We start from the raw sequence: 27201 nt of genomic DNA, 5'->3' as shown, positions 1-27201 counted from the left end.
TTTAAATAAGGTGTGAAAAATTTGTAAGTAGACTATTGATGCTAATACTTCTGGTCCAAAAATGCACATTTCTTCAGTGCAGACTTTAGCCACTGTATGAAGGCTGAGCTTGCTTGTGTTACTGTCGATGTATGCAGCAAGCTGTGAACAAGTTGAAACAAGCACAATGCTTGATGTCTGTGCAATCATTCAGAGACTGGAGCCATTGTTGAGATGATATAAAACTGTTACCTTCTAAGGCTTAGTGTGCCTACAGCATTATTGTGCACTGTGGTTTTAGTGTAAATCAATTGTTACCTCTGTGTCGACCAGGTTGTATCTAGTATATTTAATAGTTCATTTACAAGTAAATCTATAAATAGAGGGAGAGTTTATAAGTGGTTTTTGTATCAATATGGAACCAAGTAAAAAGTGCAGTGCTGTAAGAGTGCAGTGTTGTAATCCACTGAAGAAGTCAAATCATTTTATCAGAGACAGAAAAAAACTGAGAAATATCACAGCATGGCTTCCCGAATTATTTCCACAAATACCTAGTGGTGGCAGGACTTGTGATAAATGTAGAAAAGGTGTAACCACATTGAAAAATACACCAGAGCCCATCAGTGATAAAAGTGTTGAAGAAGATTCTTCTGGATCAGAGATAATCATCCCGGACCAAGACCCTGACTTCACTGCATCTTCAGTGATTGTTCAAACACTTAACACATCACTTCAAGGACTAGGCGAGTCCCCAATTGATAAGAAGAAAGTAACACCTATGCATTACATCAAATCAAAAGTGAAGAAATTTCCTCATCAGTGACATGTAAACTTTTTGTTGCTGCTGAAATTTCTTCGTCAGATACTGATACTGATGAATCCTTTCTTCAAAATCTCAAAACAAACTTTAACAATTCTATAAGTAGAGCAAAAAAACTAATGATTCTTACAAGTTTACCTGAAAAGTGGAGTGTCAGGAAAATAATGAGGGAATTTAATGCTTCTAATTACATTGTTCAGCAGTCAAAAAAAAAAAAAAATTTGAAAGAGAAAGGATTCATGGAAGGTCCAAACCAAAAACCAGGGAAGTGTTTACCAACAGGAACTGTCAAAACTGTACATTCATTTTATGAAAATGTTGAAGTTAGCTGGGCAATACCAGGTATTAAAGATTGTGTGACAATTACAGAAACAAGTGGAAGTAAAACAAAAATATCAAAAAGACTTATTTTGTGTAACCTTAAAGAAGCTTACAAATATTTTAAAGACAAGTTTCCAAACATAAAAATAGGTTTCTCTAAATTTGCTGAGCTTGTTACTGTATTTAGTTTGGCATTTTCTATCATTAATTTTATGTTTTGGTGAGTTGTGCACACACTGTCTGTGTGTGCACAACTCACCAAAACATAAAATTAATGATAGAAAATGCCAAACTAAATACAGTAACAAACAGCAGCTTAAACAATTTTAAGCAGTGCATTGCATAAATGCTTTGCAACCCATCATCAGTTGATTGCAACATGGGAAACTGTGAATATTGCCCAGGAGAAACTGTCATACGTAAAATTTTACAAGACTCTTTTCATGAAATCTTAAATGAATGAGTTCAGTTCCAACAGTGGATGTCAGTTGACCGCTGTAATCTGGAAATTGTTCATCAAACTACTGAAGAATTCATAGATTTATTTTGTAGTAAGATGTTTACTTTGATTCGGCATGACTTCATTGCCAAGCAACAATGAACATTCCTTAACCAAACAAGAGAAAACCTTATGGAATCTGAATTTTTCATATGTGATTTTTCGAAAAATTATAGTATAGTTCTACAAGATGAAGCTCAGAGTTACCACTGGACAAGACAATAGATTACCATTCATACTTTTGTTATATATTACGAAACACAAGGACAAAATTGAGCATATGAGCTTTGTTATTGTTTCTGATTGCCTGGAGCACAATTGCGGTTTACACCTTGCAAAAGAAGCTTAGTTCTTATCTAACAAATAAATTTCAGTGTAGTTTCAAGCTCTCAGAGACTGCATTGCGTGTGCAAGTTGCACTTGCATATGTGTGTGTGTGTGTGTGTGTGTGTGTGTGTGTGTGTGTGTGTGTGTGTGTGTGTGTGTGTCTACTGCTGGCAAAGGCCTTAATGGCCCAAAGCTATGATTGTGTGAATCTTTTTATTGTGCCTATCGCGGCTCCATCTCCGCTATATGGTGACTAGCCACTTTCCTTCTCTCGTATTGTTACATTCCATCCTGGATTTTCCATTGTTTGAAATAAATTTCAAAAGCTTCCAGAAATAGATATACTATTATTCTGACCATTATGCTGCTAAGTACAAAAATAAGAATATCTTCCTGCACCTTTGCCTTCAAGAGGAAGACTTTAACATAAAAGCTGAGTGGCACTTTTCAGCCACAGCACATGGGAAAGGGCCTTGTGATGGAGTAGGGAGTTCAGTTAAGAGACTGGCAGCTCGTGTAAGTTTGCAAAAGCCATACCAAAATCAGATCCAAACACCACAAGATCTATTTGTGTGGGCAGTAGGTAATATCACAAATGTCGATTTTGCGTATTCCACTCAAGAAGACTATGCTGCTTCAGAAATATTATTAAAAAGCCGGCACTGACAATCAAATGAACACAGCAATTTCACATTTTCATTCCCAACACTACATCAAACTTAATAGTCAAATACTTTTCAGGTGTTATGCAGAGTTGGGAGAGGGAAGTAACTACATCACCAGACAAACTGAAGCTACAAGATGTATCAGGCTATATCACCACTGTATATGGCAGAAACTGGTGGCTTGGGTATTGTTGTGACAGTGCCACGACATTCAAAAGTGCCGCTACGTTAGTACACGAACACGACGATAGAGGCGCTCCGCAGCTCGGCCGAGCGTGGGAGCGCCACCTGACTATGAACGGCGCCAGCCGCATGTCACGGCACGGCAGTCGAAAGACAGATACGGAGTGAGTAACATGTAACCCGCTAGTGTTTCTACTTTTGTATATCCACGCAATTTATTAGTGATTAAAGGTTATAACAGGTACATTTTATAAGAGGGGGGAAAAAAAGAAAGAGAGAGAGAGAGACTTTTCTTCATCTATGTGGACCAGCTAAGTCATTCTCCTATCCTGCACATGCAGATGTCCTGTGGGTGTCAGCTGTGGATGTTCTCACAAAAGTAAATCCATTTATTTCGACAGGGAGAACATACATTCTTAATGAAAGTGATGTACACCAAACCCATTCGGCTTTATTGAAATGTAATCTGTGAAGTTCCAAGACAATTTATTGGGAAACTGCTTTCAACTCAAAACTTAATTTTTGCTTCAGGTTAGTGTTAAAGTATATTTTACAGAAAGTTGTTTCAAAATTACTGTTAGTAACTATTGTGTTAAATTTAGCTATGTATAGATACCTGTTACTCAACAACAAACATTATGTATTTAATTTTTTAAATAGTTTCATTCCAAACATCATGGACCAGAACTATTATGTAAATACTTGTACTTTTTCATACTTTATTTCAGTTTGTAGATAAATGCTCAAACATTTTTGTTTTATCAGCTAATATGCTGTTAGTTAAGTTGTATGAAATTAAAATAAGCAATAAATTATAAAATATGCTGAATAGTTTTGTTTTAATAAGGTAATGTTTTGATATTTCCAATACTTTTTTTAATTACCTTTCAGTATCAAAATATTAATTAATATTTTGAAAAATGTTATTAATTATAAGCTATGTTTTATTGTATATCCCTGGAAAGAGCATGCAAAATGACACCTTTCCCAGCTCCCTAGCTCAATTAGAGCAGCTCCTAGGGCAATTTTAAAAAAGTCCATTCACACATTTTTGGCTGGTTTTTGAAAAGTTTACATAGCCATATTTCAGGAATGGTTTGAGGTAAAAAATTGAAATTTGGAATTTTTCTTAGTCTCAGCATCCACTACAAGTATACTAAATTTTAGCAAAATCTAAAATGGTGAGGTAAAATAGGTGTGTTGATTTAACATGGAATGACCCCATGCGCCTCACACAGTAGAGGATTTGCCCTACAAGTAAAATACACTAACTGTATTTAATTAAGAAGAACTGAGACGTCGCAAATAAGAAAATTATTATTAATCTCAGAAAGTCAAAATGTGTGAAAATGTATATTTATTGCATTTTGGTGGGCAACAACTTTTCATACTGTGATTAGGTGCAAACACCTGGGTTTGGAGGCAACAAGGCACATTCTGCTTATGAACTTTTTGTTGTGAGTAGTCTTACAATGCAGTCATGATATTAATAAAGTGAAGTGTATGTTTTAACTGTGATTTTCTTTTAGCCTAACTAGCTGTACAGACTTTTCAAACCATGATCTAACATGATAACTGGCACAACCAAGTGGCAAAGTATCAAACTTTAACTAATGTCCTAGGGCACATTAATCTGCCTTCTTTTTTTGCATTGGCATTTTGTACTTAATTATCTTTCTCAATTTATCGTGTTGTTTTCTATGCTGACATTCTTCAATTTCTTCCCATCACTCATTTTTCAAGCTGCATATCCCTTATTTTTAGCCCATTCCATATTCACATGTTGATATTCTTCCATCAAAGGAGTACAGATATTCTTCCATCAGAGCAGTACCTTCATTCAGCTTGGAGATGACATCTGCATTTCTGCTTGTAAGTTACTGATGATGAAGCCCAGTGTGGTGTTTTGAGGCCCACAATTCCACAGACTTCTAATGCTTCACAGGAGGACACTCACATCATTCGTCACATTGTTATGGTAAATTTATTTCATAAAAAATTTCTAAGCCTATACTCAAACACTTTTTTGCCATTATAAATATGAAATAGACATTCTTTTGATATAGAAAAGCTACAGTGTATTGTCTGATGGGGGTAAAACTTTTTATTTACTTTAAAAAATAAATAAAAATAGGGATGGAGAAAGAGAAGTAGTATGTTACTTTTTTAAAATTACCACAAAATCTACAGCAAATAAGGGTGACACCAATTCATGACTGACTGATGATGAATCTGCCATGTCAAACAATTTTTAATGACAAGACAAAGTATATTTTCACCAAACAACAAATTTTGCAAAAGGAAAGTGGTTTATTCAATATTAACTTACTGTTCAGTTGGTGACGCACAGAGCTCTGTGTAGTATTTGAGTTTTGGTTCAGTACCACTAGTACGCAGGGTAGCAACTAGTCCATTCTTAAATGTGAAAGTCAGCATCTGACTAGATTTTGATATAGGCAGCAGAGCTTTCTTATCTGGTTGTGAGGAATCATAACCAGTTGTAAGATCTCTAACACCAATTACTTGGTACTTTCCTTGTGAAAGTGATCCTGGATACTGAAAACATTAATAGAGAGTACACTGTAGAACAAGACAGAGTAATTTCAGTTTAGACTGCACTCTATATAAATCAAAACAATAAGTTATGGGTAAGCATATGTAATTAGAAATCCTGTGAACATTAAATTATTTTACAGCCCCAAAAGTAACATGCAAGGAACCCAAACACACTGAGAAAAAAAAAAATCTTGTAGACAGTAATTTTATGTGTTTGGTACTTATTTAATGCAATTTTCCTGCTGGGAGGATCTCCAAAACTAATATTATTATGTTAATCCCATGAAGTGCCCTACCGACATCTGTACACAACTGACTTGTGAAGAACAATGTACGATATTCAATGAAATCATTTTAAAGCTAATACTTGATTTGAATAAACAATAATTTCTCACATTTGGCCATAATAACCTTGTCATTTTCAAGAGCATTAAATCTTGCATAATACCTTAACATCTGAACTGTTCTTATCAGTAAGAGATTCAAATAATATACCACATTCCAGACACATGTATCTTGCAAGAAGCCACCACTCATCTCACACACACCATAGTACTCAATGAACAGTGCAGCAAAGGAGTGTGTTCCATTATATGCACCAATATACCAGTAGTCGAAAGGATGTGGTGGCTTGTTGAGAGTCACATAAGTGTGGGATATGCTACATATTTGATCCTGTAGGTAGGCTGTTGATATACAAAAGGAAAACTCACGTGAGAAATTTATAAAATTAATAGGAGACAGAATGGTTGGCCAATACTTGACATTAGATATGATTTGTTACAGAACTGTGCAGGAGTGCACGATTGTGTACACGCAAAAATAAACAAGGTTTCAAAACAGGCTCATCATGTGAAGTAACTATTTCAAATAAAATGACAGTCTACAGAGACATGTTTGGCTAGCTCTATCGGTACAGTACTAGCCTGCAAAAGGGAAAGGTCTCAGGTTCAAGTCCTGATCTGGTATATCGCTTTCATCTGCCAAAGTTTCAGCCTATACAGAATGTGGTTTCCCTTAACAAAGTCGGATGGCTGTGGACACCAAGTGTAGAGAAAGGAAGTGAATGATGCACTTAAAGGTACTAAAAAACTCAGAATAGATTTGTTCAGATCAGTGGTGTAACTATCCTCATTTCAGAAGGAAAGTTTGTTATCTCTGAGCAGGTAACTTATTTTAAGAGTTCCATGAATTCTGATAACCCAGTATAGTGGCAGAATTACAGTAGTCACATTACACGACTACCTCAGAGAGGATTAATCCAGTGAGCTACAGAGGATGAAAAGTTAATGAGATGTCTTCTAGCCCACAGAAACTGACAGTGGCAAACAGCATGATGTTCTTTTCGATGTTATGTCATCCCCCGTCCACAAAAAAATGTAAATATTACCCAAGATTCTGCAGATTCATTGGTATCATCTGTTTGGTCTTCGTTTTTATCTGCTGTTCAAATGAGCTTGCAGTCTTAAGTAGGTGACTGACAATGTTGCAACAGCATTTGAAAAACCATTCAAACTGCATAGAATCACAATGTATTTTAAACAAAATAAATGCACTTAAAACATATCAAGTAGTTTTGTCATACCAGATATTGAATGTATAACTGAATTATTTCTCAGTTGTCTGCTATCACAAGAAAACACTGCAGAGGGTTATGTACATTTTAGCTACTTATCTAGCATTATTTAGTTAAATATTTGCATTACCACCTCGACACTCATCTTGCCTTCACATTCATGAGAGCTCATTACAATTTAAATTACTAATCTTTATTTATTTGTTACATTAATACTGTGACATGTTATTTGAATACATTATTGTGTAGTACAACTGAGAGGAAATGTATGCAGTGTGGGTGAGTGTGTGTGTGTGTGTGTGTGTGTGTGTGTGTGTACAAGATAGGCTTGCTTCTCATATACAATGAGTGGAGTCCAACGTTTTGGAAGAAAATGTAGTTAATAGAGGAACAACGGCACTCCAAAAGTTGCTAAAACAGGCTAGTTGGAGTAGGCTTTACTTCAATTATCACCACAAATTAAATAATATAGCAAGTTTTTCATGATGGGATAAAATAACAGTATGGTTCCCTTGCACTCTTCTTCTTCTTCTTCTTCTTCTTCTTCTGTTGTCTGTGATCATAAGTGTCTGCAGCAGTGAAGGGATGCCATAAATTAAAGAAGCTTCTGTGCTGTGTATCAATGCCTTTCTTTAGGTGCTCTGGCCATCCCTTCTGTATCAATGACACTATCCTACACATGAGCGGGTCCTGCATTGTGGTTGTGGCTACCTTTTTTGATGTAACTGACAATTCAACAACCTGATGCAGATTGTTGTTGAGCACAACACATTGTGCTTAATGGATGTCAACTTCTTAAACATGGCTCACTGTTGGTCAGGATGTCCACATATGCCTTATGTGTAGGGGGCCTATGGTCAGTATGTAAATGGATTTTCTGCTATAGGAATTAACCTGAAATATTTAAATCCCATAAATCACTGGCAGCACCTATTAATTTGTCTGTAGATAATTACATGCTAAGTAGGATCATAGCTTCAGTAGAGGTTGTTTGTTCCTGTGGAAAGTGATCTGCTGACTACATGCCCACTATGCCAACAGGAAGCATGGAAGTGAAGTCAAATGTCGACTGCTGAGCGCTGTCAAAGCATGTCAACTCCAAGCACCAGCTCCCTCTGGCACCAGATTTCAACTGACAATTATGTGAATCCTCTCCTATATCTTTTCTTAGAACATTATTCCAACACTGAAATTAACATCTTCTCATGACAGCCATGACTGGATAAAGGTCTAACAGACCAACCTAGGCACACCCATATGTTTCCCGAGTACAGGATACACTGAAGTTTCCATTTTTAACCAACTCTTTCATTGGAAAAAATCCTTTTAGATGCACACATCCTCACCAATTTGACACTGCTCAATGAATTTGCCCTAAAGGAGCAGATTATTGGTGTGGTTACCAAAAATCAAAGGAAAGTGGTCAAATATACCATGATAAGCATTCTCTTTCACAGCCTTTTATGAATGAAATAAAACCAATTTTTAGAGACCTGAGTGGCCCTGTTTTGCTTAGTAAATGTCTTCATGGTGGCACCCAGAATACAAACGAAAGTTTCAGCAATTGCATATGGGAAAGATTACCCAAGAATGTTTTTGTAGGACTAAATATATTACAAGTTCGCAGACTAGGTACAGTGATATGTTTCAATGATGGAGTGATAGGAAGATTGGAAGCCCTGAGAAATTTATGCATAAAACGTGGCTCTAATATGGAAGATCAAGTACTTGCGTGTGACAGACAATGGGTGCATGAAGCTGGATCCACTCTTCAAGTAGGTCTAGTACCTCAGCCATCATGTCATGCATACCTGGTAAAAATTTGGTCCCCTTCAAATGTGTAACATTGGATTAAATGGTACCTCTATTTGAGGAAGCATTTTGGAAAAAAATTGCATCAATTTCTTTGTATTTTTTTTTTTTTTTTTTTTTTTGATAACCCTAAGCAGGTTCAAAAATATTCAAAATACTTTTGATTTGTTTAGAAAATATGCTGCATTACCTGATATCAACAAAAAATCTGTAAAACATATACACTATAAACAGTGCCTGAAAGAAACAGGTGTTGATTTTTACATATTATTGAGCCATAAAAGTATCCTGGATCCTTAACTTCGTGCCTGTGTTCTCAGGAAGACATCAGAAAATGTCACAACATTCTTGCAAAAAGTGCATGATGTTGACCAGATATGTTCTCGGCTTGACGGTTTTCAGTGAATATTGTGCATTTAAATTTGACTGGAGACACAAGATCCTATGTAGATTCAGTTGAATTACTGTGTAATGCCAGCAGCTTTGATGCATTGCTCAAGGGGTTATGTGACCGATACACTGACAAAATGGTATGAATTTTATACTGTGTCAAGCTTTCCACCCTCTATCTGTGGTTCAGGGAAGATTTTGAGTGTTTGCCGGTCACATTCGATCGGTTTGATGTCCTACTTGTGTCCTGGTATCAGACAAAGTGGAGAAACGACGTGCTTCTTGAAGAGGCAGAAGTGAGAACTGTGGCTGTGTTCATCAAGAGGATATATCCAAAAACTGACAGAGAAATAGAGGCAGCTTCATCCCTGTCTTTACAAGAGGCCGCATCCCATCTTTACAAGAGGCTATTTACACTGCAATGATGAGAGCAGAAGCTACTCATTCTGTCTTGTCTTTCTCTTGTAGGAATGATTCCCATTGTGTATTCCCTATTAAGACACACTGTATGTGCTGCAAGCGAGCTGGGCATACTATCAACAGGACTCGAGCCCCCTGCTGCTCTCACTGTCAAGGGCAGTCACTCAAGTGCCGACTGTGTCTATTCGTCAAATAGATTAAATAGAGGCCATGAAAGGGTTTGGTGATATTGAGATAATGAAGGACATGAATCCTAAAGTAGGAGAGGAGCTGGCATAAGTAACACTCCGAGTTGCTGTTAAAATTGGTTCTCTCGTTAATCTCCAGGGATTGACAGAGGTGGCAAATGTAACTGTAAAAGACAACATAAAGGGAACACCAATAAAAATCTTAATAGACATGATTATTACTTCTAGCCCCTGGCAATAAGCAAATGCTAAACCTACCATACTGTTGCATCAGTGGATTGGGTACAGAAAGTATTAGTGTAACTTATCACTTTGGTAAAGTAATGTGTTACACAAGCATTTACCGAATTGACGAATGACGATCGCTACCATAAAAACTTTTTTTAAGTAAGGAATTAGTGTAGCCTGGTGTTTGGACATGTGTTTTATTTATGAACATGCATTCTGGAATGGATGGTGTGATGAAGCAAGCTGGGATCTTTTTACTTCCTTTCTTGTTTTGCCATCTGCCTTCTCAAAACTCATTTTCCATTTTTGAGTAATTACTATTAACATATGTGAGTATAATCTGCATTTCCATAATAGAGAAAGGTTAGCCCTCAAAATTAAGAAATATAACACCAGATCTAATTTTGTCCTTAGTTTTGTGTACATAATTGATTTTCTAATTTATTTTGACTATTCCTAGTTAATATCTTTTTTATAGGGTGAAATTCCTTAACTGTTTGTAACTTTGACTTGCAAACAGATATAAATGCTGTAAAAATGATAAACATTTGGAAAAATAATCACTAGGATTCTTAAAGTATTTACTTAGTTCTATTCGAAAAAATGTTAGCAAAGCCAGCTCTCAATTAATTCCAAAGTAATTACCAGGTTTGTCAAAAGCAATGTTTGTATAACTATATCTGTTAATTTCATCATTTAAACAAATGATTCGGCTTAGAAGCCGACCTCGGGAAGATCAGTTTGGATTCCACAGAAATGTTGGAACACGTGAGGCAATACTGACCCTACGACTTGTCTTAGAAGCTAGATTAAGGAAGGGCAAACCTACTTTTCTACCATTTGTAGACTTACAGAAAGCTTTTGACAATGTTGACTGGAATACTCTCTTTCAAATTCTGAAGGTGGCAGGGGTAAAATACAGGGACCGAAAGGCTATTTACAATTTGTACAGAAACCACATGGCAGTTATAAGAGTAGAGGGACATGAAAGGGAAGCAGGGGTTGGGAAGGGAGTGAGACAGGGTTGTAGTCTCTCCCCGATGTTATTCAATCTGTATATTGAGCAAGCAGTAAAGGAAACAAAAGAAAAATTCGGAGTAGGTATTAAAATCCATGGAGAAGAAATAAAAACTTTGAGGTTCGTCGATGACATTGTAATTCTGTCAGAGACAGCAAAGGACTTGGAAGAGCAGTTGAATGGAATGGATAGTGTCTTGAAAGGAGGATATAAGATGAACATCAACAAAAGCAAAACAAGGATAATGGAATGTAGTCGAATTAAGTCTGGTGATGCTGAGGGAATTAGATTAGGAAATGAGACACTTAAAGTAGTAAAGGAGTTTTGCTATTTGGGGAGCAAAATAACTGATGATGGTCGAAATAGAGAGGATATAAAATGTAGACTGGCAATGGCAAGGAAAGCATTTCTGAAGAAGAGAAATTTGTTAACATCGAGTATAGATTTAAGTGTCAGGAAATCATTTCTGAAAGTATTTGTATGGAGTGTAGCCCCATGTATGGAAGTGAAACATGGACGATAAATAGTTTGGACAAGAAGAGAATAGAAGCTTTTGAAATGTGGTGCTACAGAAGAATGCTGAAGATTAGATGGGTAGATCACATAACTAATGAGGAAGTATTGAATAGGATTGGGGAGAAGAGAAGTTTGTGGAACAACTTGACTAGAAGAAGGGATCGGTTGGTAGGACATGTTCTGAGGCATCAAGGGATCAGCAATTTAGTATTGGAGGGCAGTGTGGAGGGTAAAAATCGTAGAGGGAGACCAAGAGATGAATACACTAAGCAGATTCAGAAGGATGTAGGTTGCGGTAATTACTGGGAGATGAAGAAGCTTGCACAGGAAAGAGTAGCATGGAGAGCTGCATCAAACCAGTCTCAGGACTGAAGATCACAACAACAACAACAACCTTCGTAGTAGAAGAAACTGTTAAAAAGAGAGATTTTTTTTGTAGTTTCAGTTAATTGAATGAGTTATGTTTTAATTGTAATTTCTGTTACTTCAACATCGAATGATTTTTAGTTTCAGTACCTATTATTGTGATGATACATAAAGGCCCGATTTTTGGTCTCGAGTCAGTCAGTCCATGGCCCATTTTCACACAAGAAACCTGTGCTGGTTAGGTCAACAACAATGCATCAACTTAACTGTGAAATAATTGTAACACAAATAGGCCATGTGTGAAAACAATGACAGTGTCTGTTCAATATATACCGTATTATACTGCAAGAACTGTGAACTGTGTGGTCAGGTTCTTACTGCTCACAGATGTTGAACAGTAAACTATTGCAGCAGCTTGCTGATATTTGCTAGCAACCTATTAATGAGGCTTATCAAAATTTGCCAATAGTTAACTGACCATGTAACTGTGTAATCTTGGGGGATTGTGAACAGTGAAAGTAGAGAACTGTGAAACACAACTATGCAACTGTTGGCTACATCATTTACAGTAATCAGTGTTGAACTTCCATCCCCATTTTTCAGCCAGTGTCACAACACAGTACGTAGATACCGAGGACCATCAACAAAGAAATAGAGCAGGCGCACATCACATATGGTGCCACGGGTGAGGACATTGTAATTGGGCACAATAAACTAGGACTCTCAAACTCTGAAGAGTGAATTCAAGAGCAGTTTACAGTACCATGATTTTAATGAAGGAGATGCAATAGCCAGTCAAGTGCTTGGATTTCACGGCCACAGTAGGACAGCAGCTAATCAGCAAGCAGGTTTTATGGAAGGAGCCATTGAGTACAGGAGCAGCCAATCAGTATGCACGTGGACACATCTGACTGAGATAAACAAGATGCCTCGCCGAGAGAATTACAACTTGCAGCTGCCGTGCAGATGACGAATCGAGATTACAACCCCAGCGGCAGCAGCAGGAGACGAGTGAATAAGAATAAGGTAATCTCATAACAAAAGCCATTTTATAATAAGTGATACATAATAAATGGCCTTAATGAACAAGAGAGTGTGATGGAAAAGAAGGGACAACGGGGAGGGGAGAGGGGGGGGGGGGGGGGGTTATATGATAGTGGCTATAAATTAGACATGAATGTAACTTTGAATGATGGGGATGAAAGTTCTATTGTAGACGAAATGATAAAAAATACAGTGTATGGTGAGGTGAGTGAAATGGATGAAAACAGTACTGGAGTGGATGAAATCATTAAGGCTAAACGGGGAGGAACCTAGTAGTGAAAATCAGGACAAAAGTTGATGGCAGATGGAGAAGTGGAAGCGATGTTAAGGCAAATTATGAGTAGTTCGAGGAGTGTGAGTATGAAAGAAGAAATCAGTATGGTGGGAAATACTATGAAAGAAGACATTACTATGGTGGAAAAGAAAACCGATAGCATTAGAACTGACATGATTAGCTTAAAGGATGAACTGAAAAAAAGAACTTAAAAAGGAGATTTAGGTACTCAGCTCTAATCTCTCAGAATTAAATAAGAAGGTTGAGGCGGTATTAAAGATTGTGACGAGAAGATAAAGAAAGTAGAACAGAATACTAATGAGAAATTAATATTAATGAGTAGTACACATTTAGAAGAGAGAAAGAAACTTTGTGATGATTGTAGTAGGAGGGTGGTGGCTTCCGAAAAACAGTGTTAAGATGAGGTCAAAACTGCCAGGAAATTTTGTGCTGAAAACAGAATTAAACTTGAGAACCAAATTGATCAGATTAAAAATGATTTGGAAACTGAGGTGGAAACCAAGTATGCAGTAGTTAACCTCAAACTTCGCAGCTCTACAATGGCCAAGTGTTACGCTGTTACCTCAAACAATGGACTCAAGTTTCGTGTTGCCAGACAGTGCATGCCAACATGCGAAAGGTGAAGTGGATGATTTCCAGATTCATGTAATGATTGATCACTCATGTAGTGTTCAAAGGGACCCAAACCCGCACACGTGCTTTGATCCTCTATGCGCCACAATATAAGTTACAGTAGTGTCGTGTGCAATGCCGCCATTCTTGCAAAACGCTCACGCGATCAACTGCTATCAAGTTACGGCAGTTTTGCCTTCCTCACAATTTAATAACAGGCATTTTTATACATCAAGTTTGCCAGGCTCAACCACCAGATCTGTCGCCCAGTTTCTCGACCACGTGGGTTCGAGGACACCTGACGGCACTTTGCCATCCAGGAACGTTGTACCACGACAATGTGACTGCCAGCAGATTTCACCAGTGATTTATGGTCCTACCACATGGGGTATGTTTTCGATATGCACATGTGCACAGAAAACTTTTGCTGTTGCCACACAAAGGGCCAAACCAACACCCCCCCCCCCCCCCCCCCCCACCCACTTCTCACTCATGAGGGGCACTGATTCCGACCACACAGCCGCTTGCTCCTTCCGCAGTACCGTCTGCGCCTGCCACGTCGGTCTTCTGCGACACTTCCGAGGTGGACAATTTAAGTACTGTGCCTTTAACCTCTGGTCCAGTTTACGGCCCTACCTCATGTGCCACTCACCGTTTGTTCCCATTGTACCGACCATGCCTGCCGCATCTTGCTCCCATGACTCATCAGGGACATTGCACCCAGCCATTGTTGGGAATGCGTTTGCTAGTAACGTGCCCATGCCAGTACTGCCGGGTTTCAGGACAGCTTATCCTATCAAGGGACAGCCGGCCTTCCAAGATGCACCGAAGCCAGCCCCCCCCCCCCCCTCCCCCTCACCCCTGGCCCTCTGCCGTAGCTACCTACCTTATACAAGGACAACCCCGTTTCATGGTTCACGCTTGTGGACCACCTTTTCGAGTTACATCAGGTGACCGACGACAACTCTAAATTTCTATGTCTCATTACACACCTCCATGACAACTCAGATTTAATTTGTGATCTCCTCCTTTCACCACGACCGCCGCCAAAATATGAGTTCACCAAGAAGACAATATTGGTCTGACTCGCCTGCTCGCCACAGGAATTAATAATCAAGATCCTGTACAAGGAACACCTGGGGGACCGCACTCCGTCACAACTCTGGCGCCAGCTTCAGCTATTTGTGAGTGAACACACGATGCCGGACATTACCCTGTGGGTGGTATGGTCTGCCAAGTTACCTACTGACCTGCAAATACACCTGCTACCGCACTCCTTCGAGTCTATCGGCTCTCGCCTTCGCATCGCAGATCAGCTGTATGCACTACTGCGACAAAAACAACCAGGACACCTCTCACCACCGGTTGGCACTACGTCACCTGTTTACCAGCTACCTACGGGCAGAGGCAGGGCTCGTTCCGCCTCCATGCCATCTACACCACCGAGCAGTACTCGTTCGTTCTCTCCTCTTTCCAAGCACTCAAGAATCGCACACGCACCATACAGCCCGGTTTACATTCCAGAACAGATGAGCGAGGACAAACCTCCTCTGCTGTCACAATCACTGCCACCAAAACATCCGGCTCATCCATACTGCTGGTACCACAAGATTTTTGGGGATGAGGCCATGAAGTGCAGATTACCTTGCCAGCATCCAAACACCGACTGCAGGATCTAAAAGACACTGAGTCCTGCGGGGAACTTCACAGGTGTCCTCAAACATTGCACACTCTGTCCACTTGACTTCTCGGCCGAGTGGTTGTTTAAACATGACCGACATTTCGTCGCGGCTTGCTTCCCTAGTCGACACAGACACTAACATGTCCATCGTACCTAAATCGTTGGCTACTCCCATTTTTTCACTGACAAAGTTGCTTCTACGTGCTGTCAACTCATCAACATTATAATCTGTTGGATCTGCTACAGTTATGGTGCATCTACCTCCTTCTCTACATTTCCTGTGGACTTTTTACATCACTGACGTTGACGAACCAATTCTCAGTATGGATTTCTTGTCCCATTACAAACTCTCCTTGAATATAGTCCAAGATTCAGTATTACACCACCCTTCTGACACTCAGATACTATGCTCAGGTGCTTACGCTCGTCGTTCCGTTTCTGTTGCGACATGTAATTTGGTTCACGAGTGCTCCACCCTCATGGGCAAAATTGTGACCTGCGTCACTAATCTACTGTCAGAGTACGATGCAGTGGCGCAACTCCGTCAGCAAGACGACGAGTTGAAACAACGCATTGCCAACACTTTCGATGAGCTCACCGCAGCTCGTACCTCACTGCTGCAACTGCAATCCACAGTTCCTTCACCTGAACGACCTTCATCAGCAGACACCAGCACGGACACTCATCAGGTTAGTTCAAAAACATTCATAGCGTGTGATTATTCGCGTTCAGTGATCTCTGCACCCGCCACACACCGGCTACATGCAGTGCCACGTGTTTCAAACAGTGCTCCTAATGACAGTCGCGCGCACGATGCGAACACACCCACCTCGCAGGCAGCTGCCCTGCATGTTGGTACACATTGCCCCTCTCTTGCGCACCAACCACGTGACTCAGCGGCCATCGCTGTTCCCCATGCGATGCCAACGCCACTCTCGCTCGTACCGGTTACTCAAGGCAAAGCTAACAACAGACAGTCGCTGCACGCCCCGATCCGCTCCGTCCTGCGCACGCAGCCGACCCCTCCGATCAAGCACACACATAATAGGCATGTGACTTGCGTGAGCCTTTTCCCACTCGTGCTAACGGCTACGCCTCATCGCGCCCCACTCGTCCCGAAACTTCACGTCAGGATGTTACTCAGCCTCGTGTGCAGTTCTCAGTCACTTCCGTCGCTGACGGAATGACACACAAGATAATTACCACTGCCAGCCCTCCTATTAGGCACAAGGTTAGATGCATCGACCCCATTAAGTTGCACGCGGCCTGGCAGCAAATTAATGAACTTCTGGAGGCAGGCACTCTACAGCCATCAGATAGCAATTGGTCTTCACCGATTCACCTCGTCGCCAAACACACTTTCAAATGTGTGGTGTTTACAGACACTTAAACACTCATACCATCATGGACAATTACCCAGTGCCAAACATAAACGATTTCTCCCATGTTATCGGGCACCACAATCTTCAGTGTGATTGACTGTAAACGTTCCTATCACCAGATTCCCGTAGTGCCGGAAGACATTCCAAAGACTGCTATCATCACGCCACTCGGTTTGTCCCAATACAACTTCATGCCATTTGGCTTAAAGAATGCGGCACAAACGTGGCAACGTTTCACTGACTCAATCTTACGACAGTTCGAGTTCTGCTTTGCATACCTGGATGACATCCTTATTTTCAGCAAGTCGACTGAGGACCACGAAGACCATTTATTCCAGGTCCTCCAGACCTCGAACTCCAATGGTGTCGAAGTCAACAAAGATAAATTCCAATTGCACCAGTCTTCTGTGACATTTTTGGGTTACACCGTCTCTGCAGATGGAATACAGCCTCCCAAATCCCACGTGCAGACTATGACGTCATTGCCACTGCTGGCTACGTACAAAGAACTCCGACGTTTCCTGGGTACTATAAATTACTACCGCCGACATCTACCTTTTGCCGCTGCCGTTCAGGCCTCGCTGACAGACTCGCTGTCCAGCAAACAGACTTCGGGCCTTAAGCCAGTCCGTTGGACTGAACCTGTGCTAGAGGCCTTCAGGGCTCTAAAGACAGTGTTAGCTCATGCCGGCGTACTCGCCCAGCCCGATCCGCCTGCCGAGTTGTTCATCAGTACGGGCGCCAGTGACATCACAGTCGGCAATATTACAGCAACACAAAGGCGACACAGTTTCACCCCTTCATTTCTTCTCTAAAAAACTGTCTACAGCACAGAAGAAATATTCCGCTTTTGATAGAGAACTTCTGGCGGTCTATGAAGCCCCCAAACACTTTCGCCCTGACATCGAGGGCCGTTCTTTCTTCATCCTTACTGACCACAAACCACTGGCAAACACCTTCTGCAACCCTCCCGAGGACCCAATCCCTCGGCGTTTCCGCCACTTCGACCTGGTCTCTCAATTTACTACAGACGTACGCTACATCAAAGGCACGGAAAACATCCCCACTGATTTCTTTTCATGGGTCAATAATATCTGACACATCGTCGATTTATCCAAACTCGCAGCTCTCCACGCGTCTGACAAGGAATCTGAAGCTCTCCTCACGGAGCCTCAGACATCGCTTGTGTTTACCAAAGCCAAGTTCCCCAGCATTTCTGACGAAGTGTGGTGCGACTCTTCTACCGGCACTCTGCGACTGTTGCTCCCTCCCACGTTGCGCCGACAAGCCTTCGACGCCTTGCATAACCTCACCCACCCTGGCATCCGCACCACCACACACCTCGGCACCAAGCGTTTTGTTTGGAAAAATGTTAAGCGGGACTGTCAAACCTGGGCATGCAGCTGCATTTCCTGCCAACACAACAAAATCAGATGCCACACCTCTCCCCCTTTGACAAGTTTGAAATTCCGCAAGGACGTTTTCGTCATGTACATATCGACCTTATCGGCCCTCTGCCACCGTCAGAGGGCCACAGATACATCCTCTCCACAATCGAGCGCATCTCTCGTTGGGTGGAAGCCGTTCCTTCACCGAACATCACATTAGAAACTGTGGCCAAGGGATTCGTCTCATGGATCGCTAAGTTCGTTTGCCCATCCACTATCACCACCGACCAGGGTCGACAGTTCAAGTCTGCACTTTTCACAATTCTATGTAACCTTTGTGGTATCAAAAAAATTCATACAACAGCCTACCATCCACAAAGCAACGGTTTAGTGGAACGATGGCACCGCACCCTTAAAACATCACTCAAGTGCCATGACTGCCTCTCATGTGAGGCACTTCCTTGGGTGTTACTCAGTGTCCATTCGACCTTTAAACCTGACTTAAAGGGAACCATCTCCAAATTCGTTTTTGGAGGAAACCCGGTTCTACCTGGGGAACTTATCCTGCCTCAAGCATCCGAGGATTTCCCGACCTCCCTATACTTTATTAGTAGAATGCGGCACCCACTTTAGACACGCATGGCTACACCCGCCTGCAGGGATGATTCCATTAGACAACCCCTGCAACCCCCATACTTTGGCCCCATTGAAGTACTTCGGAGGGACGAGACAACGTTCGACATTATGATTAAAGATCGCCAGCAGACCGTTTTGATACACAGGCTAAAGCCTGCTTTTGTGGACTCTGACGCCCCTACAAGACTAAGTAGGGTCAAAAAATCAGCTCTGCATTCAAATAAGTTAAGTTTACAGCAGGTAATGACTCAGGTGAAGACAAGGAATTAGTGAGGAAACTTAAAACCGTATGGTGGAAGGAAGGTACAACAGAATAAGTCAAAGGCAGCCATTAGGCAAGTAAAGAGTCACAATAACGGAGCAACATTACCACTATATGAAGAAGGTGACTGTTTCCTAATGAGAAATCCTGCACTTAAAGAGGGAAAAACTAAGAAATTCACACCGACTTACAAGGGACCATACCATATTTTGCACCTCACATCACCCATGAATCATAGCTATCCGATCACATTGTGATCGTACATTTTGACAGCCTGAAGCCATACTGCTGTCATCTGATGCCAGCATCAACTGTAGTTCCTTGCCCCCCCCCCCCCCCCCTCTCTCCCCCACCCCTTCCTCCCAAGTTAGACCTGGTAATTCACAAAGAATTAAACATTGTAGGAAGTTTCCACTTCTGGTGTTCCATCAATACACTTTGCATTCCAAACGCGTATATGGATTTCGATAGAGGGACTGAATCCTGTTTCTCGTTGCATGTTTTACTGAACTATCACACTGTTTCATCGATGAATCTGACTTTGTTATTTGCGTCCTCCAGGATGGTTTTGAGTACAGGGGTTGGTGATCATGAAGTACCTGAGTTATGTTGGATGTTTCTTCCATTTTCATTCTTTCTGGTAACACACTTGCTTTAAGAATTATTCCATTCCATTCCAACTTGTACAACTCTTACACAATAAATCTTTCCCTCCAGACTGCACATTACTGTCACTTGATATAAAAAATGTATATACAAACATTCCATTAGAAGAGACAACTTCAATTATTCAGGATAACCTTCTTAGGTACCAACAACCTGTGCACTCATGAAATTGTGGAGATTATAACTCTTCATAGGTTCTTGACTATGTACAATTACATCACTTTTAATAACAAATTTTATAAGCAGTCAGATGGCTTGGCCATGGGTAATCGTCTTACGGGGTTTTTTGCCGATATATTCATCAGTTACATCATGTGTGACTATTTCACCCGAGCCTCCATCATTTTCAAACAAATTCGCTTTTACAGGCAATGTGTTGACGACAAAATAATTGTTTTTGGTGGTAATGGATAAGATGTTATGCTTCTGGTCAAAGAGTTTAACAACCTGCATAGCAAAATGATCTTTTCACATGAAGTCTTGAATAGCAGTGGTATTCTCAACTTCCTTGATTTGCAGATTTGTCTCACTAATAATAATGTCACCAAATTTGACATTTACCATAAGCCTTCAACAAGCAACTCAGTTATACACACGGCATTACTTCATCCCTATAAGTACAAGGTGAGCTACTTTATGATGTATCACTGAAATTCCACTAAGCACAGAATCTATTACAAAGGAACAGAAAAAAATTATATGTGTCACTTTTTGTAATACTACGGCCCCTGCATCATTGACAAGTTATACATGCAAAAAACATTGCCACATGTCCGAGAAATCACTCTCAGTCCTGCACCACAAAATTACTAGCTTGTTAAGCTTCCATTTTTAGGTGATGTGTCCTACACCATAACCAAACTCTTTAATGGTCAAAATATAAGATTAGTGTATACCAACCCTAATAAAATCCAATATCAATACATTCACAATAAGTATCCCCTCTGGCACTTACATGTTCGAGATCTGTGAATGTTAAGCTGTTAATGTTGGGCAACTGGGAAGGGCTTTTTAAAGTTAGGTTTCAGGACCATTTACTCACTAAGAAGGGGTAGGTTAAGCATAATTCTGCCTTTGCTGGGCACCTTAAATCCAGTGGCCACCAGAACATAAAAGGTTTTACGCTATGCTCTGAAAGGAGAGACTCAATCTGCCTGAAGAGATAGAAAATTCACACACTAAGAAGGATATGTTACTCAATGAACAATTATATGGCAAAAATCAGGTTTTCTATGACTGCTTGTTTCCCATTTTTAAACAGTATATTAGTTTTTAGCTTTTTATTACCAGGTCTTGGTTACTTGTCATGTGCATGCTTCTCCATGTTATCTTTCCAGCATTGTTACCTTTCAGCATTATATTTGTAGCCTAATCTTTATTTTATTGCTCTACATATTTTACTTCACAATTCCTTTACACTGCTTTTGAGCACACGAGTTTTCCATATCTCTGAACATAGTTTTCGATCTACCACATCCTGCATTTTGAATATTCCCATATGCTCTGCTGCACTTTCATTTATTTCTCAATTTGTCAATCATGCTTTGAATTTTACACTTTTATCACATTGTGCACCTAATGACGGCGTCGCATGATGCCTGTCCTTACTACATTTTCCTTGAGCTCTCATCATTCATATGTATACACTATGTGAATACATATGGGCCTCTGGGGCCATTCAAGTGTACAACTGTGTTTCGAGTTTGTACGCGAGGCCCTGTTCTGTACTGCTATGCCTGTCATCACCTCTACGAGGTTATACACAGTTTTGGGTTTCTCCTTTGTTCTCTACTCAAGCCACATTAATTGTAATGTCGTCTTCTCCTTACTGTGTCAGATAACCTGATGATGCCCCAACTGGGTGAAACCAATAATTCTTGAGTTAATGAAAGAACACTCTGCAGCCTACAGCAGTTTTTTTACAGAGAAGCCTTACACACTTACTTTCTCTACTTTCCTACCTCATGCAATTTCACATTCAGGCATCAGTTGCAAAAGCTATTTGAGAGTATCTCTACAGACATGTGATACCAGAATGGCAAGATAATGCAAAATTAAAGATAGTTATTTGGCTCATGCAATGGAAGTTTTTAAAATACGAAGCACTCTCAGTAATGCTCTTTAACGTCACAGTGGAATATGATCAGCTAGACAAAACAGATTTCACATTGGCAGAACAGAAACACAATGTAGATTGAGAACATTGAGAATACTGTATGAAAGAACAAAGATTCCCATGATTTTGCTGGTACTTCTCTGGACAGCTGTTGAGAATAAAATTGTGTCTTGCACTAGCAGTTACTTTCATGTCAGTTTCACGTATTTTAGATCTGTGATGGTCTTTTCTTTGCATTTTTTATCCTTGTTCTTCCAATGAGATGATATGGAAAGTAATTCATACTATTAAGTGTTTATAGGCCAATATTTTTATGCCAACATCTGTAATGTTGGGCATGTATTTTGTGAAGTTGTTATGGTGTCAGAATTTTAGTTATTATATTTTTGGTTATCAATAATTTCGATATTTCATACATTTTATTCATGCAATTATGCCTTTTCCTCAAAGAAGAAAAATGTTTATCTTAACCTTGGAGTCCTGCCTGTATAACTATATGTATTTTCATTTACTGTACTCTTATTTCATTGTGACTGAACATTTTGCCTGTGTACTGCTATCTTTTCTGCAGATGTTCCTCTCACCTTTGTATCTGTGTACTTATAAAAGATTGAGCTGTCTTCTGCTACACTACTAGAAATGCTATGGCAAGGTCATGGACAGCTACATCTTACACTTGAATATGATAAGGTTACAACACAGCACCAAGAAGAATGCACTTTCTCACTGCTCTAACAGCCACACAAAGGTTAGTCTATGACCCAGTATTTGTGTGTCCCACATTTAGTGCACCTTCGATGTTTTCCAAAAGATTAGTAACCACATGAAGGAGAAGTTACTTCATCACATGCCTTAACCTTAACCACTGAGGTCAATCCTGTTGACTGGTCTGTTTTCCTGTGAACTCCTGACTTCAAATCTTAAGTGGGAGATGGAGGCCTAAAATAGTACAGACTGTTTTTGCTTTCCAAAACCAGTCGTGAACTGAACAGGTAGGCATGTCCTTGAAAATCCTTTGTAAAAAAAGTACAGAGCACTGCCTGACAGAGCATGCAGAGCATGCAAGGACTAGACGGTGGCATGACAAGACTACCACCAGGCATAGCACCAGGAGACTGTGAGGCAGGGAGGTGGAGAGGAAAGAGGTTATTGGCCATCTAGAGATCTTCCTAGCCTCCAAAACTGCAAAACCCCCAGTCCGATTCAAGTTTATTGATAATATCTCTGTGATCTGGACTCAGGGCCAAGGCACCCTATCCTCATTCCTCACAACCTCAATACCTCCACTACCATCCCATCCACTTCAACTGTTCCTCCTCAGCCCAGCATTTCACCTTCTGGAAATTGACCACCACCTCTCTGATGGCTCCATCTACACCTCTATCCATATTAAAACCACTAGCCACCAACAGTAACCGCATTTCAACAGCGGTCATCTCTTCCACACCCAAAAATCCCTCCCATACAGCTTGCCCACCCAGGGACAGCATATAAGCTGTGACGAGAACTCCCTTCCACATTGCGCAGTTTGCTGGAGGTCTCACAAAGGCCTTCGCAGACAGGCTGTACCCACAGAGCTAGTCCGCAAATAAATCTCCTGTGTCATTTCCCAAAACACCCCCCCCCCTCCCCCCCAAGAACCAGCTACAAATGAGTGCCCCCTTTGTCACCCTATATCACCCCAGAACCAAACAACTGAAACACATCCTTTGTCAGGGCTTTGATTACCTAGCATCATGCTCCAAAATGAGGGACATGATACTCAAGATCACTTCCAACCCTTTTAAAGTGGTGTTCCATTGCCCACCCAACCTCCACAGCATCCTGGTGCATCCCTGTGCCACTCCCAATCCCAACCCCTTGCCACAGGGATCATATCCCTGTGGAAGAGCCAGGAGCAAGACCTGTCCATTCCACCCACCCAGCACTTCCTATTCCAGACTTGTCACAGGCTTATCCTACCCAATCATAGGCTGAGCCACCTGTGAAAGGAGCTGTGTCATACCAGCTCTGCTGCAATCATTGCACAGCTTTTTTTATTGGTATTATTACCAACCAGCTGTCCATCGGATAAATGACTGTGGCCAAGAGCCAAGTAGACCACCCTGTGGCACATCATGAATCTGAACATAACATTTTCAATTTAAATGGCTGCTTTCCAAACCAGGCCATCTGGATCCTTCCCTCCACCACCAGCTTTTCTGCACTTGTTCAAGGGGAATTATCCTTACAACACATTATCTGCACTTGAAATTATCACAGCCTCGATCTATGGCAACCTACTGTCACCACATCCTCCACTCAACACTTTCCGCCCCCTCTGTCCTATCACCTCCTCCCTATTCACATCCACTCACCCTCACTGTGTGCTGCCCACCGCCAAAGCACCCATCTGGGTTTCCCCTTCCCTGCTCCTCTCCATTTCTGCTCCTGGTTGCCCCCCCCCCCCCCCTCCCTCATCCCGATGCTGTGCCTAGTGGCAGTTTTGTCATGCCTTGCCTGGAAGTTCAACGTGTAACTGTCTTTTTGTACTGCCTGACGGCAACTCAATGTACCATATTTACAGTTAGCCTCAATCAATCCTTTTCCTTACGTTGTTGATATTTCAACCTGGAGTTTCAATTGTTTGAATTTTGTTGATCTACACTCGCTACTGTGGCTCTTAGGGATCTTACATTTTCCTTTCAAGGGACCTGAGATCCAACTGTGTTATAACTCTTAGTATTGGATGGTTTCAGTTAACTATGTGGTTTTAAATATTCTGTTCATTCATACTTGCCAAGTGTGGTTGTTAGAGTTCACATCTAACTATTAAGAGTCCAGATTTTAGTAAGTGATGAGTTTCATTCACTATATTTAGTAATTTTAGTTTAATGGGGACTGGAAAATCTATTGGAGGATTTTTGCCAACTGCACACTACGGAATTTAGTAATGTAATGAATATTTGCTTTTATTGATCAACTGTTAATTTCTTAAAATTGTCCACATAAGAATTGTATCATTTTTCATACAAAGTGTTGCAGGTAACTAACTGTTCCTGCTTTTCATGTTACTCATCTGTTGTGGATGATGAGGGCTGCTACCTTAGTAGAACCATCACTCTCACCTACTGACTAGCCAATAAGGATATATAACCTCAAGTTCCTGCAATTTTTGTAGCTCTGTACAGCATCACGCATTGTGAATGGAATCAGTCACATCCAGCAGAAGTGTGGTTGCGCTGATGGTTTTAATGTGATGTGAACTTTAATTAATAATGACAAGTGCAAAGTTTTTTCAAATCAAGGAATGGATATGTTGTGGATATTAGTGCTACTTGGCATCAATTTGTAACCTAAATAAAGTGACAGCATCTAGTCTGAATATGTTAGATCCGCTGAACAACTAACTACTAGCAATGTTAGGGTGCGAGCTACTTGCTTGTAAATTTTGGCAGCTTTATTTGTACTCCTAGTGGTATCCACTGGTCATTGTATAATACCAGTTGCCTCTCTGCATTCTGCAGCCAAGGGACACAATCATACTGGTAAGTGTACCACTTAGTTAGTGACATTGCTACTGCGAGTCCACCTGGAACTCCATTTGTTGATTGCTCGTGATTAGTTTAATGATCAGCTTGGTTGGAATTCCATATGCTGGTGCTACCAATGTGAGGGTGAGGAGCAAAGCAACAAGCCGTATGATTACTGATGACTGCTTGCTCAGACACATGGTGGCCTGATTTGTGGCATGTGCCACACTTCACAATGTAGTACAAACATTGGTAGCGTTCATGTTCTGTGTAGTTCTTAAGGCACAATTCATTTCACTTAACATTATGAGGTCATTGGAGGAATACCAGGGAGGAGCGACTGTGAAGTGTTGCCTGTAGTGTTGATTGACTGTGAAGTTTTGCTCCTACTGGTGAACGATGACAAGCTATACACTCCTATACTAGTGTGGCTACCAGTGCAGCAGTGGGCAAATTATTGGCTACCTTATGCCATACTGCTGGACTTTTATTTGTAAGAACTCATTGGGTGATGGGTCTGATAATGCTAATGCTTTCATCTGAACTTGTTTGTCCAGTGTGAACTTTACAATAATATCATGAAGTAAAGATTGTGTGTATAAGACACAGCAAGATGTACACACTAAATTACCGTGGCACGATAAGCCTTGCAGTTCTGTGACTTAAGTTGCATAGAATGAACCTGGCTCTTTTGTACAATGACTCAGTTTGAGCCTACCACAGTTCTCAAGAGAGTTGGACGGCTGTAATGTTTAGTCAGTAAATCCCAGACAACAGAACATTCCAGCATACTGCAGTCTACATTTACATCTACATCTAAATAGATATTCTGCAAGCCACCATACAGTGTATGGTGGAGGGTACCATGTACCATCATCAATGTTGTTCTTGAATATTTGCTGAGTGGAAGTGACTATTTTAAATGCTTGTGTTATTTGTAAGGCCTCATTGAGTGATGGGTCTGAAGATGCTAATGCAGCTAAAGTCTGTAAATTCTGAATTAGTTCATATAACTGCCAACTAGAAAACAACATTATAGTACTCTGAGACACTGGGTCAGAAACTGTATTTACCTCACAGTACATTATGATGATGATGATGATGATGATGATGAGGTCCCATACTCCGAGGAGTGTAGGGTATGATGCGGGAGACCCGCACCACCAACTAGGCAAGGTCGTAGTGGACGTGGTTTGCCACTGCCTTCCTCCGACCATAATGGGGATGAATGATGATGATGATGATGATGATGAAGACAACACAACAACACCCAGTCATTGTGAAGCAGGGAAAATCCCTGATCCCACTGGGAATCTCCCCCGTGCGCGGGAAGCGAGAATGCTACCGCAAGACCATGAGCTGTGGACACAGTACATCAAGAAATCATAAACAGACATGCCAGTGGTTGCAGATATGTTACTGTTAATGTTTGTTGTTGACATTATTGTTGCTGCAGTAATCATGAAAGATGTTACTATTACTGCTGCTGCTGCTCCAACAATGCAAGGAATTATACCTCCATAGTAATCAAACAATGCTTTTTGGGAATATTCATTGTTGTCACTTTAATAGTAGTCACAAAAGAAACATTTGCATCTGGTGACTTATGTGGAGCAGTGAAGCTGTGTAGGTCACAAGATGAAGCAGTCAAACTGCAGCAGCACAAGGTGCAGGAACTCGAGGTAGTCCAGAGAGCAAGCAGAGTGTCAATGATGATTGGTAGGATACCAACAACCAGAAACA

At 40.8% G+C, this 27201-nt stretch overlaps 1 protein-coding gene across 2 annotated transcripts in view; it reads right to left on the bottom strand.

The window, feature by feature from the left end:
• Positions 1-27201, bottom strand: part of LOC126416403 (phosphopentomutase) — a 136367-nt gene that overhangs the window by 17207 nt on the left and 91959 nt on the right. For both annotated transcript variants that reach the window (XM_050084099.1, XM_050084100.1), the window contains exon 10: positions 5124-5350. In XM_050084099.1, coding sequence (XP_049940056.1) covers positions 5124-5350 — 227 coding nt within the window. The remainder of the gene's footprint in view (positions 1-5123; positions 5351-27201) is intronic.

This window comes from Schistocerca serialis, chromosome 8, assembly GCF_023864345.2.
Source record: "Schistocerca serialis cubense isolate TAMUIC-IGC-003099 chromosome 8, iqSchSeri2.2, whole genome shotgun sequence".
Taxonomy (NCBI): Eukaryota; Metazoa; Arthropoda; class Insecta; order Orthoptera; family Acrididae; genus Schistocerca; species Schistocerca serialis.
Note: the sequence above shows the minus strand (reverse complement) of the source record. Positions and strands in the feature narration are given on the sequence as shown.